The sequence below is a fragment of the Pongo abelii genome, chromosome 7, assembly GCF_028885655.2.
Source record: "Pongo abelii isolate AG06213 chromosome 7, NHGRI_mPonAbe1-v2.0_pri, whole genome shotgun sequence".
Taxonomy (NCBI): Eukaryota; Metazoa; Chordata; class Mammalia; order Primates; family Hominidae; genus Pongo; species Pongo abelii.
Window position 1 is genome coordinate 69,331,329 of NC_071992.2, and position 16,855 is coordinate 69,348,183.

The 16,855-nt window shown below is 36.6% G+C and overlaps 1 protein-coding gene across 1 annotated transcript in view; it reads left to right on the forward strand.

Annotated features, from left to right (window-relative positions):
• RP1 (RP1 axonemal microtubule associated) overlaps positions 1-16,855 on the forward strand; it is a 342,341-nt gene that overhangs the window by 106,765 nt on the left and 218,721 nt on the right. The window contains exons 6-7 of the mRNA XM_054561625.2: positions 2,987-3,119; positions 10,210-10,361. Of these exons, the coding sequence (XP_054417600.2) occupies positions 2,987-3,119; positions 10,210-10,361 (285 nt within the window). The remainder of the gene's footprint in view (positions 1-2,986; positions 3,120-10,209; positions 10,362-16,855) is intronic.

Here is a 16,855-nt window from a genome sequence, read left to right on the forward strand (position 1 = left end):
AAGCGCCTGGAACTCTGATATAGTTGCACTGCTGATAAAAAGATGACTAGCTGTATGTTATTTGCTTCAGAAATGTTGTAAAGATAGACCACTGTGTTGATGAAATAATAGTCTACTAGACTTGAATGCCAGCTTTGAAATTTAGTCTATTCATGCTAAGCAGGAAAATGCCCCTTGAGTATTTTTAAGATTAAAAAAAGGCTTAAATTTTCTATATTGTTCAGCATGAAACATCCTACTTATTAGCATGATTGTCAGTAAATGCAGATCTCCAACACTGGAAATCATAGAGCTTGTCATCCATTTTTGTATATGGTGTATTTACGTCTTCTGCCATTTCAAAATAAATGCTCTTTAACTAAACAAGTTCTCAAAATGTGAAGAAAATCTGGTCATATTCCTGATATTTTCGGCAAACTTACTCTTCTTGAGTTTTAACATGTGGAAGAATTAATGAAAAATTCATAGAAGATGAGTAATTCCTTAAAAACATTAAAAAATTCCATTAGCAGAAATATGTAGTTGTTAATACCATCTTCTTTATGTTAAAGTTACAAACGATTGTGAAAGCAGAATGAAAAAATAAAACTTACCTTGTGAAAATACAGAATGTTGAGGTTATATTTTAAAATTCAAAATTACTACCTGGCTTCTATGTAAAATACTCTCTTTTATGCTATATAGAGCTTTTGAAGTATGATATTCAAATTGATTCTTAAGTGATCATATATGACAATACTTTTTTTCTTCCCTCTCAGTATGTTACACTAACATATGAAAATTATCATTAATGCTCCTGCCATTTCATTTGATAGCCAGTAAGCAAGATTACATTCATTATGAACTTGGGATGCTGAGACAAAAAATTTTGTATTACAGAGGAATGATATAAAAATCAGGCTGAAAATTTCTGTTGTCTTTCTCTCTATGGCAAGTATTCTGTCACTGCAAGGGAACTTTGCCTAAGGTTTACTTTGGCTCTTGTTGAGTACCTGTGAAGAAGGGACACATTCTTGATTCAAAATTTCCTTCTGAATGTACAAAAGCCCTTATCCACTTTATCCATTTTGCTAAATTAGATAATGGGTTGAAAATTTTCTGTTCGATTCTTATAATACAGTTTAGAAGTTTGAAATTTGAAATTTTAAGTAAGCCAACTTGTATGGGGATTTGAACAGAATCACTGATTCCATGATAGCAACAATAATACATTTCCATAAAATAACCACATTACTTTACAAACTTAATCTTGATTTTTTCAAGCTTAGTTAGGGAAGATTACAAAATAAAAAGTTCAAAATGTTAGGTTATTTTCTGCTTCTCAAATGATCAGCTTTGGGCCTTAATTAAAATAATCAAATCAGACAGTCTTGGCAGTAATAACCTTGCAAACAATAGTTTTTCTCACGGGTTCTCAGGAAGTCTTTCTAAAAGTGACATTACATTGTATCAGAATCACACTTAATGTGCATTTATAAATGTGAATTCCTGAACCTGTCTGAGACTCACAGACCTTAGTAGGATCAGGTACTGAAAATCTGCCTTTTTTTCCTTTTTGAGACAGGGTCTCCGTCTATTGCCTAGGCTGGAGACCAGTGGCACGATCATGGCTCGCTGCAGCCTTGACTTCCCAGGCTCAAGTGATCCTCCCACCTCAGCCTCCCAGGTAGCTGGGACTATAGGCATGCACCACCACACCTGGCTAATTTTTTATTTTTTGTAGAGACGGGGTCTTGCCATGTTGCCCTGGTTGGTCTCAAACTCCTGGGCTCAAGCAATCTGCCCACCTTGGGCCTGCAAAGTGCTGGGATTACAGGTGTGAGCCACTGTGCCTGGGTGAAAATCTGCCTTTTTAACAAGGTGATTTTAAAATCATTAAAGTTGAAAATCTCTGATTTAAGGCATTCTCAAAAGAGTAAGATTAATTTAATAGTTAAAATAACACCTCACTGAAGCTTTATTTCTAAAAATATTTTAATGAAAAAGTTATCTTTCTGTAAACATTTCATTATACTACAAATGAAACATCTGAATCCATTACAGAACACTTCTGAATTCTTAAACATCAGAAAACATACTGAAGTTTTAAAGTAATTTTGAATATTTAGGTAGGCTAACAATCCTTACATTACCCTTGCACACTGGCATGCTTATTCACTATTTTGTAACATCAATTACTGGAACTCCAAGAGATACTGTAAAAGAATAATAGTACTCTATTCAGAAAAGGCTATATTTTAGTATCAGAAAATATAATTTTTACTTTTTGATGATTTTCATATTTTTCAGTTCCTACCAGAAATTATTAACATTCTTGTTTAACTCCAGGATAAAGGGATTAGGTATAATAGGTGACCATACAAATAATTAGTGCTTGAATTTTGTTCATTGCTAAGGATCCAAGGGGGGAACCATATCAGTTTGAATCTGTAGTGTATGAAATCTGACCTTATGCTACTATTTATAAAATCACTTTAAACCAAAAGTTAATTTCGAAGAAGTTGAAACAGGGAAATAATATATTTCTAAAAATGTAAACATCTCTTTCTAAACAGGAAAATATTAATGACATAAGATTTTGGAAGAAATCTTCCATGTTTGACATAAACATTTCGAAATAGAAACACTAGAAATAGAAAATTTATCTGGGTGCAGTGGTGCGTGTCTGTAGTCCCAGCTACTCAGGAGGCTGAGGTGGGAGGATCACTTCAGCCTAGGAGTTGGCAACCAGCCTGGGCAACATAGCAAGACTTTGTCTCAAATAAATAAATAGATAGATAGAAATAGGAAGATTTTTAGATAGAGGAAAGAAATGCCATTGTACCTGAGATGGCAGTAAAAGAAGAAATTAGCACTGTCAAATTATCAACAGTTTCTCATATTAAAAATAATTCTCTGAGCTAAGTGGCAGTCTTGAACAAAAACTTATTTGACACTTTGATAAAGCATTCCTACATTTTTGAAAGTAATATTATTGTTATTATAGATACAATTGCATAATATGAATTCTGGAAAACAGTTTTATGTACCTGTTCAACGATGGTTGGCACGAGATCAAGAGGATGGGGAAATCTGTCGAGAATTTCCTCTTTTAAGTAAAGGACAACCCGTCCTTCCAGGTAGGAAAGAGTCAACTCCAGGTAGCACAGATAAAACTGGTTTGCCTAAATGCTGAAGGACAGGGAACCAATAAACACATGTTGAGTAAATGAATGTTTCTTATCACTTACCTCTCTGATGTGACAGCTGCATCTAAATGCTTTTTAGTTGTTTCACATGCCAGCATTCAGGAATATGTTCTTGTCAACAGCCCTATAGGAAGGTCGGCTGAAATGCTTCTTAATCAAAACAAGGAAATTAATTCTTAGGCGGTCATGAGAAAATTGAATGTCAAATGAAGTTCCTCCAGGGCTAAGAAATGCAAGTCAATGTATACTTTTCCCACTGGGCTCTGCCTCATTTTTGAAAATTTATCTATTTGATTAGGAAATAAAACACAACCGTTCAATGACTTTCTAAATGTCTGCCCGAAAGCAGAGATGTGTCCAAGCCCTGTGTAAATTTATGGCTGATAATAGGCTCTTGTTCTACTCAGGGGTAGGTAGTCACTGCTCCCCAGCACAAGAATTCAGGGTGACTATCCATAAGAATCATTTGCTCTTGGGTCTGCTGGCCTCTGCCTTGGGGGAGAATGGGATAAGGGCATATGAGATTATTAAATAGACAATTGGCAAAAAATGGATTTTTCTCCAATCCAGACTATGTTCTATTAAAAATGTGATGTTTTAATTTTCTAAATAAATAAATAAATGAGTAATAGTAAGTTTTATCTGACATTAGGCTTAGGTCCATACCAACCTGTGTAGTTTTTTGAGGGAACATAGACTGGTAAACATTTGCACAGATTGATGATTCCTTTGTGGTTTTAAATAAGGTGTGATCACTTTTCTTAAGTTTCTGAAGTTAAAATATTTTTGAAAAGACATGAATAGCCCTAGTTACTGAAAAGTGAAGCAGGAGCATTGTTCTCACCATTTATAAGTATTTTTTTCACCATTTAGAAGCATTGTTATCACTATTCTTCCTCATCAGCCCACATGTTTCACCTGAGAAGATGTTCGCCAGGTGCCCTATTCCTACCCATTGTTAGTAATGATGCAGAGGTGACTTTCTGCTGCTGCTTCCCTCCATTTTAACTGTTAAAGTTCTGCTCAAAGAAGGCACACTCTACAAATATGTTCTGATTTTACTTGTCTTTTGTGTAGGGCTTGACCCTTATGGTTTATTAATAAACATTTTTCTTTTCAGTTTCAGGACATGGCTTGGTATTCTAACCATACCCTATCATATGCTATCTATAAATTTGATAAGCCTTTAGTTATCTAGGTCAGTGGTAGATATAGCAAATGATGATTTACCCTTGCCATATTTTATCTAATATTCTAGCTAAGATTGATGCTGTGTCTGAAATGATATCATTACAAATAAGTAACACTCTTCACTAGAGGTAGACACATAAGTTCTAGGTGGTACAAATAACGAAAGCTGGATTAATGTCTTTTTTGCTATATTTTATTCCTTTAAGATTATAAAAAGTAATGGTAGTTATTCGTCATTTAAGACAACAGTAACTCTAAAAGTGTTTGCCCAGTTTACCAGTATACCATCATGTGTACCTGAAAAAAAATTTGTTGTCATTATGGAATTATTTTCCTGCGAAGGATAAAGGTTCCTAAGAAAACACCAAAAGTGGGCTCACAGGCTGTGTGAGCTACTTTTAAACAAATTTTATTTTTAATTGTGATAATTAACACAAACATTAAATTTACTACCTTAAACATTTTTAAGTGTACAGTTCACTTGTGTTAAGTGTATTCACATTGTTATGCAACAGATCTTCAGAACTTCTGCATCTTACAAAGCTGAAACTCTATATCCATTAAATACTAATTCCCCCCAATCCCCACCCCACCACACTTCTCTCAGCCTTTGGGAACCACATTTCTACTTTCTGTTTCTATGATTTTAACTACTTTAGATACATCATATGAGTGTAAGCATACAGTTTTTGTCCTTTTGTGACTGGTTTATTTTACCAAATGTAATGTCTATGGTATAGCATGTTAACAGAATTTTTATTCTTTTTAAGACTGCATATTACTCTATCATATGTATATACCACAATTTCTTTATCCATTCATCTGACAGTGGACATTAGGCTTGCTTCCACCTTCTGTCTATTGTGAATAATGTTGTAATGACCATGGGTGTGCAAATTTAAATATCTCTTTGAGATTCTACTTTGAACTCTTTTGGGTGTGTATCTAGAAATGGGGTTGCTGAATTATATGGTAATTCCATTTTAAATGTTTTGAAGGACCTCCTTACCTTTTTCCATAGTAGCTGGACAATTTTACATCCCACAAGGGTTCCAATTTCTCTGCATTCTCCCCAACACTTGTTTTTTTTTTCTATTGATACTGGCCATCCTAATGGGTGTGAGGTAGTTTTTCATTGTGGTTTTCATTTGCATTTCTGTAATAATTAGTGATGTTGAATTTTTGTAGGCTTGTAGGCCATTTGTACATATTCTTTGATGAATTGTCTATTCAAGCTGTTTGCCTATTTTTAAATTGGATTGTCTCTTTTTCATGTGTTATTGTTTAGTTGAAGGAGTTCCTTATTTTTTCTGGATATTAGCCTCTTATCAGATATATGACTGGGAAATCTTTTTTGCAACTCCATAAGTTGCCTGTTTACACTAATGATTGTTGCCTTTGCTGTGCAAAAGTTTTTAAGTTTGATATAGCCCCATTTGTTTATGTTTGTTTTTGTTGCATGTGATTTTGGTATCATATTCAAGAAATAACTGCCAAATTTGATATCCTGAAGGTTTTCTCTTAAGGTTTCATCTAGGAGTTTTATGGATTTAGATTTTTATGGTTCTTTAATCCATTTTTAGTTAATATCTATATTGATGTAAGATAAAGATTCAACTTTATTTATTTGTTTTTTTTGCATGTGGATATCCAGTTTAGTCAACCCCATTTATTGAAGAGACTGTCTTCCTCCTTGTGTGGTCTTGGCACCCTTGTCAAAATCATTTGACTGTATAATCGAGGGCTTTTTTCTGAGTTCTCTATTCTATTCTATTAGTCTGTCTATCTTTATCCCAGTACCACACTGCCTTTATTACTGTTGCTTTGTCATATATATTAAAATCAAGAAGTGTGAGGCTTATAACTTTGATCATTTCAAGATTGTTTTGACTATTCAGGGATCTCTTGGCAATCTACATGAATTTTTGGATTTTTTCCTATTTCTGTAAAAATTGCTGTTGAGATTTTGATAGGGACTGCATTTAGTGTTTAGATTGCTTTGGGTAATGTAGACATTTTAACAATATTAAGTCTTCTAACCTACAAATGTGGGGTGTCTTTCCATTTATTTGTTTCTTTAATTTATTTTAACAATGTTTTGTAGTTTTCACTGTCATATCTTTCGCTGCCTTGGTTAGTATTAAGTATAGTATTTTATTGTTTTTGGTGCTATTGTAAATGCAATTGTTTTCTTAATTTCTTTTTGTATTATTCTTTGTTAGTATATAGTAATGCAGCTGCTTTTTGAGTGTTGATTTTGTTGTTTTAACAATTTTTTTTTATGTGGAGCCTTTTAGAATTTTCTACATATGTAACCTGCAAACAGCGATAATCTTGCTTCTTCTCTTCCAAGTTGGATATCTTTTATTTGTTTTTCTTTTTTTAATTGCAATACCTAGAACTTTCAGTCATATGTTGAATAGAAATGATGAGAGTGGGCATTCTTGTCTTTTTCATGATCTTAGAGGAAAAGCTTTTTTTCTTTCATCAATAAGTATTGTGTTAGCTGTGAGCTTTTTATATATTGCCATTATTATGTTGAGATAGTTTCCTTCTATTCCTAGTTTGTTGAGAGCTTTTATAAAGGAAGGATTTTGGATTATAAGAATGCTTTTTCTGCATTGATGAAGTTTTTTGTTTTTTGTCTTTCATTCTGTTAATGTGGCATGTTACATTGATTCATTTTCATATGTGGAACCATCCTTGTATATCTAGGTATAAATGCAACTTGGTCATGCTGTATGTGCTGGGGGTAGGAGGGGGAGCTTCAGCATGTAAAATGCCATGAATTTTCCTACTGACTTCGATGAGGTTCTTTTTGTCTTTGGGCTTGCCTGGGTGCAGGAACCTCTTAGGCGGTTTCTGGGGTTCTCACAAAGGCAAATGTTCCAAGCATTGTTGTTATGATGGTGTCTCTGTGGGCAAATGCATCTTGCTGATGCCCTACGGGTACTTTTTAATGAAACAACTATTTTGTATTTCAGTTTACCCAGTAGAACCCTGGGTAAATATGTCAATTAAGAAAATTTCAGTTCATTTTTGTTATATATTTGTCTTTTAAGTTCTTACATGGAAAATAAAAGAAGAACACCTCTGATTAAAATAGCACAAAGGTGATAGACCACTGTTACTCTGATCCCCCTCCTCTTGTTTTCTCTCTCCAACTTTAGCATAGTTATTTGGTTTTTAAAAAAGGAAAAATGAAATTTTGGTTAGAAAAATAATAAGGAAGGCTGAGTGTGGTGGTTTACACTTGTAATCCCAGCACTTTGGGAGGCTAAGTCAGGTGGATCTCTTGAGTTCAAGACCAGCCTGGGCAACATGGTAAAACCCCATCTCTATTAAAAAATATAAAATTATATATTATGAATATGTAATATAATATGTTATAATATATAATTATATTATTATATATACCTAATGATATATAAATGATATATATATATATATGAGAAAATTAGCTGGGCATGGTAGCACATGCCTGTAGTCCCAGCTAGTCAGGAGCCTGAGGAGGGAGGATCGCTTGAGCCTGGGAGGTTGAGGATGCAGTGAGCCATGATTGTTCCACTGCATTCCAGCCTGAGTGACAGAACCAGACCCTGTATAAAAAAAAAAAAAAAAAAAGAAATATCTTTAGATTCTTTAGAAAAGGATTGTCAAGTTTACAATCCCAGAAAGTAAATAAAACTTCCCTCAATAATTCCTACTTATAAACCTTCTGCATGAGCTGAGGAGGACATGGAATATGAAAGAATATCAACTGATGTGAAAATCCAGAGGATGGAGCTGGTGTGGGAGGGCAGTGCAGAACTGTGTTTGAATTCACAGAACTCTTGAATTAGAATTTTTTTCTCTTCTTCTGATACTTCATGCCCATGAATATTAGGTATTTTATTATTATCCTACAGGTCCCTGAGGTTCATTTTTTTAAAAAAGTATTTTTCTGTATTGTTAGATTGGATGATTTCTATTTATCTGTCTTCAAGCTCATTTATGCTTTCGTCTGTTCTCTCCAGTCTGCTCTTGAGCCTATTCAGTGAGTTTTAAAATTTGTTTATGATGCTTTTTTTCAGTTCTAAAATTTCTATTTAGTTCTTCTTTAAATTTTCTATTTCTTTGCGGGGATTTTCTGTTTCTCCATTGGTTTTAAGAGTGTTCATGCTTGTTTGTAGTAACATTTGTATCCCAACTGCTTTAAAATCTTTGCCAGGTAATCAGTACCCATGTCATCTCAATGGTGATGTCTCCATTCTCTTTTCCCATGTGAACTGATATTTTTCTTGTTCTTAATATTCTGAGTATTCATATTATATTCTGGGCATTTTACATATTATTATATGAGACACTAGTTCTTATTTAAATCCTAAGGAAAATGTTGATATTTTTGTTTTAGTATATAGTTGACTACTGGTTAATTTCAGGTTATAAATCCTAACCTGTCTTCTGTGGGCTGTGGTTCCAACGTCAGTTCAGTTCTTAAAGCCTGTACAGTTCTTGGATCTTTCTTTTGGTGCTTAGAAGACTGAGGCTTTAGTTATCCTGTTGTGCTGTGCACTTCTGCAGTCTTCCTGTTTGGAAGGAAGACCCTATTGAAGCCCAGTTCCACCAAACAGAAGAGAAAGTTCTCTCCTTCAGAATGTTGGCTCCAATGTGCTCTTCTTCCCAGGCACAGGGATGTAAGAAAATAGAGAAATGTAAGTAAAAAAATGGTAGCATGTCTGCATCTTCTCATCTTTATATTTGAGGAGTTCCCTTTCCTGCCTCCTGAACCAGAACTAGAGGTCTTCTACCGAGCCCCCATATCTGAGGTCCCAGTACCTATTTCCAGGTCTCTGGTGCATGGAATCCAGGCTGGGGGACTGTGGAGGAGGAAAAATGGTAAACTCACAGATGCTTGGTGTTACTTTAAATGTTGGTCTTCTTCCCCATTCCTCCTGCTGCTGTTCATGTTTTGATCTTCATATAGCTGTTCTATACATTCTGTCAAAGTTTTATAGCTGCATTCAGTAGGAGAGACTGGATGGTGTGGGTTACTCCATATTACTTGGAACTAGAACTCTTGATTGGATTTCTGTACAGTAGTCCCCACTTATCCATGGTTTTTCTCTCCTTGGTCTCAGTTCTTCAAAGTCACTTGCTGTCCAAAAATATTAAATGTAAAATTCCAGAAACAGACAATTCACAAATTTTAAGTTGTGTCCCATTCTGAGTGTGATGAAATCTCCTGCTGTCCTGCTCCATCCTGCCCTGATGTGAATCACCCCTTTCTCTAGTGAATCCATGCTGTGTATGCTCTCTGCCTGTGCATCACTTAGTAGCCACCTTGGTTATTGTATTGACTGTCACACTACCGTAGTGCTTGTGTTCAAGTAACCCTTATTTTACTGAATAATGGCCTTAAAGTGCAGGAACAGTGATGCTGGCAATTTGGATATTTCAAAGAGAAGCCGTAAAGTACTTCCTTTAAGTGAAAAGGTGAAAGTTATTGAATTGATATGGAAAGAAAAAAAAGTATGTCAAATTTGGTAAGATTTGTGGTAAGAACAAGTTTTCTGTCTGTGAAATTGTGATCAGCATATTGTTATAATTAATCAATTTTATTGTTATTGTTAATCTCTTATGGTGCTTAATTCGTAAACTAAACTTTATTATAGGTATGTATAAATAGGGAAAAACATAGTATATATAGAATTTATTACTATCTGTGGTTTCTGACATTCACTGGGGATCTTGGAACTTTTCCACCATGGATAAAGGGAGATTTCTGTACGTAATTTTCCGTTATATGAGTACTGCTTGGCACTGAAAGATTTTTTTCTTATGTTGTCAGTGACAATATATGAAGTGAATGTGGCAACGGGTGAGCTATGGAATGCTGGAACAGTAGCAAACGTCTACATTTCTATCCATGGGGAAAAGGGAGATACAGGATCCAGACAACTATTTAGATCGAAGAGCTCCTTCAATTTTTTAAGAGGACAAGTAAGCAAAATGCCCTTTGATTTTAAAAAGATTAATCATGGTAAAAACACATAGAATAAGATTTACTGTTGTAACTATTTTAAGAGCATTTTAATTTCACAGTTTAGTAATGTTAATTATATTCACATTGCTGTGCAACAGATCATCAGAACTTTTTCATCTTCCAAAATTGGTAATCTAATAATTAACAACTCCCCATTTCTCCTTCCCTTCAGTCCCTAGTAACCACCATTCTACTTTCTATTTCTGTGTATTTACTTCAGATACCTCATGTAAGGGAAATAATATAGTAATTGTCTTTTGTGACTGGCTTATTTCACTTAGCATAATGTCCTCAAGATTCATCCATGTTATAGCATGTGACAGTATTTCCTTTCTTTTTAAGGCTGAATAATACTCCATTGTGTGTAAACAAACAAACTACATTTTGTTTATCATTTCATCGATTAATGGACATTTGGGTTGCCTCCACCTCTTGGCTATTGTGAATAATACTACTGTGTACATAGGAGTGCAGATATCTCTTTGAGCTTATTTTTTCAAATTGTTTTTGATACATATTTAGAAGTGGGATTGAGGGATCATATGGTAGTTTGTTTTTAATTTTTTGAAACTGCTGTGCTGTTTTGCATAGCAGTTGTACCATTTTACAATCCCACCAGCAGTGCACAAGGGTTCCAGTTTCTCCATCTCCTTGCCAAGACTTGTTAATTTTTTTTTTATGTAACCATCCTAATGGCTATGAAGGGATATCTCATTGCTTTCTATTTACATTTCTTTATTTATTAGTGATGTTGAACATCTTTCATATGCTTATTGGCCACTTGTATATAATCTTTGGAGAAATGTTTGTTCAAGTCCTTTGCCCATTTTAGGGTTGGGTTATTTGTAGGAATAGAAAACCAAATACTGTATGTTCTCACTTATAAGTGGAGCTAATTATAGGGTACTCATGGACACAGTGAGAGCAACAATAGACACTAGGGTGTGGAGAGGGATGTGAGAGAAGGAGGCAAGGATTGAAAAACTGTTGGGTACTATGCTTAGTACCTGGGTGATGGGATCATTCATATCCCAAACCTTAGCATCACACAATATATCCAGTTAACACACCTACACATGTACTGCCTGAATCTAACATAAAAGCTGAAAAAGAAAAAATTGGGTTATTTCTTCTTTTTTTGTTGTTGAATTGTAGAAGTTCTTTATTTATTCTGGAACTTAAACCTTTGTATTTCCTCTTTGTTGAAATTCTCACTTGGTTCATTCATCGCTCTCTTGACGTCAGTATCTTTGTGACTGTTATTTTGAATTCTCTGCTGAGTAAATCACTTAGCTCCATTTCTGGAAATTAATCTTGTTCTTTTGTTTGGGACATATTCCCCCTTTTTCTTCATTTTCTTTGACTCTTTCTATTAGTTTCTATGCATTAGATAAGACAGCCACCTCTCCCAATCTTGTGAGGCTGGCTTCATGTAGGAAATAGACCTGACTGATCAACTTGGCAGAGATTAAGTGCCTCTCAAACTTTTGTATTTGTCCCAACTACTGTCTTTGTTTTTAGTGGCCCCCAGGAGTTTAGGGTGTGCCAAGTCCTGTCAGTGCCCCAGAGATAGGTAAGATAGAAGTCAGTCTCTTGAGAAGCAGCTGGAAAAGATGGGTTGCTAGATGTGTGATCAAGTTCCTTTTTTCCTCAGGTAGAACCTCAGAGCTGGAGTTTATTTCTCACTCACTCTACATTAAGCTGGGGAGAGGATCTGTGGCAAATGCCTGCACTCCTGTTCAGACCACACAGTTGCATTGCTCTTTGTTGCCCCCAAGAGCCTAGCAAATGCCCAGTTTCATCAGTTCTTAGAGACAGGTGGGTCAGCTGGAGACTTGTTCTATCTCTGGAATGAACCAGAGGAAAGAGCTGTGTGAAGTGTGCAGACACTCAGTAGACTACTGATTGCTTGTTCTGTCACCGCCTGGATGCAAGGTAATTAAAAATGTAACCCATGGAAATCGCTGGGAAAGTTGACATTAGGTGTACAGTCAAACCCCTTTCAAAGAAAAACTGGGTGCTGGGGGTTTTTGCCTGCTCTCTCTGCATGAAGCCAGGAGAGCTGCTGGAAGTGCTCCTTATGTGTTTAAAGCATCACTTCATTCTCTGCAGTCCCTGGGGTATTTGAGAATGCCTATCCCCATCAGCTCCTACAGTTAAGTGATTTAGAGGCCAGTCCCTCAGGTAGAAGCTGTAAAATATGGGACATTCGATGTATGGACAAACTCCTTCCAGGGAGAAGATGAAGATTGGCTTTATCGCTGGAGCCAGCTGGGGAAGAAGGCATGTCTGTTCAGGTTCACAAAGGACTTCTAATTACTTGACTTATCACCAACCAGATGCTGGCTAACTAGAAGCCCAACTCTGGGGCAACATCTGAGAAAGTGCAAGTCCAACCTTTTGTAGTGAGAAAATGGGATTTGGGTATTTTTGCCTGCTTGCTCTGTGCTAAGCCTTATGTGGGACAGCTGCTGGAAATGTTCTTGTAACCAGTTAAAATTGCCTCTTTGTTCTCTGTGGTACCAGGGAATTCTCAAATGCTGAGCCCCCACATTTCCAGAGGTAGGTGATTTAGGAGCCAGTTGTTTAGGTGGGAGCTATGAAACTTGGGATGCTCAATGTGTGGAGAAACTCTTTCCAGGGAGAAGCTGGAGACTTGGTTTTATTGCTGGAGTGAGCTAGGGTGAGAAGACATGGGAAGTACCCACATGCCTATTGAGGCTCTGGGAACTTTACTAATTTCCTGTCCTCCAGGCTTCCAGATGTACTCTAGTTAAAGCCCTGACCCCCGGACAGCAGCTGGGATTGTGTGCAGTCAGACCTCTTCCAGGGAGAAACTGGAAGTTAGATAATTTTCCTTGCTTACTCTGCACTAAGTCTAGGGGTATAGCTGCCTGTTTAAAACCACCTCCTAGTTCTCTGTGGTCCCAGGGGATTTTCAAATGCCAAGCCCCATCTGTTCTCAGAGGCAGTTGATGTAGGAGCCAATCCTTTGGATAGCAACCATAAAAGTTAGGTGTTCTCCTCCACAATCCCTCAATCTGGATTCAATGCACCAGAAACCTGGAAATAGGCACTGGACCTCAGATATGGGGGCTCAGTAGAAGCCCTCTAGTTCTGGTTCAGGAGGCAGGAACGGGAACTCCTCACATATAGAGAAGGTGCAGACATGCCACCTTTTTTTTTCACTTTCATTTTTCTATTTTTGTACGTCCCCATGCCTGGGAAAAGGAGCACACGGGAGCCATCATTTTGAAGGAGAGGAACTTGCCCTTTTGTTTGGTAGAGCTGGGCTTCAATGGGGTCTTCCTTACAAATAGGAAGACTGCAGAATTGCACAGCACAACAGGATAACTAAAGGACAGAAATGGAAGAGTGGATCCTGTGTCCAGAATTCTGTCTCGTCTGAAGGCTGCCTGAGAAACTGGTTTATGTCTCCCGAACTTGGAGCCATGACAGAAAAGGCAGATAGTTTGGAAGCCTGGAAAAACAGAGGCTAGCCCTGCAGCCTGTTTTTGCAGCAGAGATTCTTCAGTACAGCAGAGAGACAATAAGACAAGCAAGAGATTGTGGGCTCCAGATAAAAAAACAAACACTTCCTTTTGGAAGCTGGAGAAGCTCCTGACTGTGCAGTGCTATTTCTAGGGTGTGGTTTGTGGAAGGAGCTTATCTCAGCTTTTTCTACCTGTTTCGGTGTGGATATTTTCTCAGTTTCCCAGTGTGTGTGTGTTGCAACAAGTGTCTGAATTTCTCTCCAAATGAATTGATGTATTTGTATTTGTTTATTTGGTACGTCCGTGGAAGAACTGAAAGTCAGAATCCTCCTAGTCTGCCATATTGCTGACATCGCCCAACCAAATGATGGTTTAAAGAGTGAGTTGTTAATAACAGGCTCTGAAATTGAGGCAATAATTAATAGCCTACCAACCAAAAAAAGTCTAGGACCAGATGGATTCAAAGCTGAATTCTACCAGAGGTACAAAGAGGAGCTGGTACCAATCCTTCTGAAACTATTCCAATCAATAGAAAAAGAGGGAATCCTCTCTAACTCATTTTATGAGGCCAGCATCATCCTGATACCAAAGCCTGGTAGAGACACAACAAAAAAAGAGAATTTTAGACCAATATCCCTGATGAACATCAATGCAAAAATCCTCAATAAAATACTGGCAAACCGAATCCAGCAGCACATCAAAAAGCTTATCCATCATGATCAATTGGGCTTCATCCCTGGGATTCAAGTCTGGTTCAACATATGCAAATCAATAAAAGTAATTACAAGCATTCCTATACACCAATAACAGACAAACAGAGAGCCAAATCATGAGTGAACTTCCATTCACAATTGCTACAAAGAGAATAAAACACCTAGGAATACAACTTACAAGGGATGTGAAGGACCTCTTCAAGGAGAACTACAAACCACTGTTCAATGAAATAAAAGATGACACAAACAAATGGAAGAACATTCCATGCTTATGGATAGGAAGAATCAATATCATGAAAATGGCCATACTGCCCAAGGAAATTTATAGATTCAATGCCATCCCCATCAAGCTACCAATGACTTTCTTCACAGAATTGGAAAAAACTACTTTCAAGTTCATATGGAACCAAAAAAGAGCCCACATTGCCAAGACAATCCTAAGCCAAAAGAACAAAGCTGGAGGCATCACACTACCTGACTTCAAACTATACTACAAGGCTACAGTAACCAAAACAGCATGGTACTAGTACCAAAACAGATATATAGACAAATGGAACAGAGCAGAGGCCTCAGAAATAACACCACACATCTACAACCATCTGATCTTTGACAAACCTGACAAAAACAAGAAATGGGGAAAGGATTCCCTATTTAATAAATGGTGCTGAAACTGCAGAAAGCTGAAACTGGATCCGTTCCTTACATCTTATACAAAAATTAATTCAAGATGGATTAAAGACTTAAATGTTAGACCTAAAACCATAAAAACCCTAGAAGAAAACCTGGGAAATACTATTCAGGACATAGGCATGGGCAAGGACTTCATGATGTAAACAGAAAAGCAATGATAACAAAAGCCAAAATAGACAAATGGGATGTAATTAATCTAAACAGCTTCTGCACAGCAAAAGGAACTACCATCAGAGTGAACAGGCAACCTACAGAATGGGAGAAAAGTTTTGCAATCTACCTATCTGACGAAAGGCTAACATCCAGAATCTACAAAGAACTTAAACAAATTTACAAGAAAAAAACACAAGCCCATCAAAAAGTGGGCGAAGGATATGAACAGACACTTGTCAAAATAAGACATTTATGTGGCCAACAGACACATGAAAAAATGCTCATCATCACTGGTCATCAGAGAAATGAAATCAAAACCACAATGAGACACCATCTCACACCAGTTATAACGGCTATCATTAAAAAGTCAGGAAACAACAGGTGCTGGAGAGGATGTGGAGAAATGGGAACGCTTTTACACTGTTGGTGGGAGTGTAAACTAGTTCAACCATTGTGGAAAACAGTGTGACAATTCCTCAAGGATCTAGAACTAGAAATGCCACTTGACCCAGCGATCCCATTGCTGGGTATATACCCAAAGGATTATAAATCATGCTACTATGAAGACATATGCACACGTATGTTTATTGTGTCACTATTCACAATAGCAAAGACTTGGAACCAACCCAAATGTCCATCAGTGATAGACTGGATTAAGAAAATGTGGCACATATACACCATGGAATACTCTGCAGCCATAAAAAAGGATGAGTTCATGTCCTTTACCGGGACATGGATGAAACTGGAAACCATCATTCTGAGCAAACTATCACAAGGACAGAAAACCAAACACTGCATGTTCTCACTCATAGGTGGGAATTGAACAATGAGAACACTTGGACACAGGGTGGGGAACATCACACACAGGGGCCTGTCGTGGGGTGGGAGGGCAGGGGAAGGGATAGCATTAGGAGAAATACATAATGTAAATGATGAGTTAATGGGTGCAGCAAACCAACATGGCACGTGTATACCTATGTAACAAACCAGCACGTTGTGCACATGTACCCTAGAACTTAAAGTATAATAATAAAAAAAAACCAAAATAAAAACAGAAAAAAAGAGTGAGTTTTTAAATTTCCACATAATATGTGAATATTTCAGTCACCTACTATTATTTTCAAGTTTTGTTCCACCATGATTGGAAAAGATACTTTATATTATTTTAATTTTCTTAAATTTGTTAAGACTTGTTTGTGAACTAACTTGTGATCTCTCATGGATAATGTTCCATGTTTTTTTGTGGTTCTGTATATGTCTGTTAGGACCAATTGATTTATGATGTTGGTCATGTCCACTTGCTTTATTGATCTTTTGTTTCATTTTTCTATCCATTATCAAAAGTGGGGCATTGAAATCTATTATTGTGTTGCTGTCTATTTCTCCCTTCAATTTTCTAAA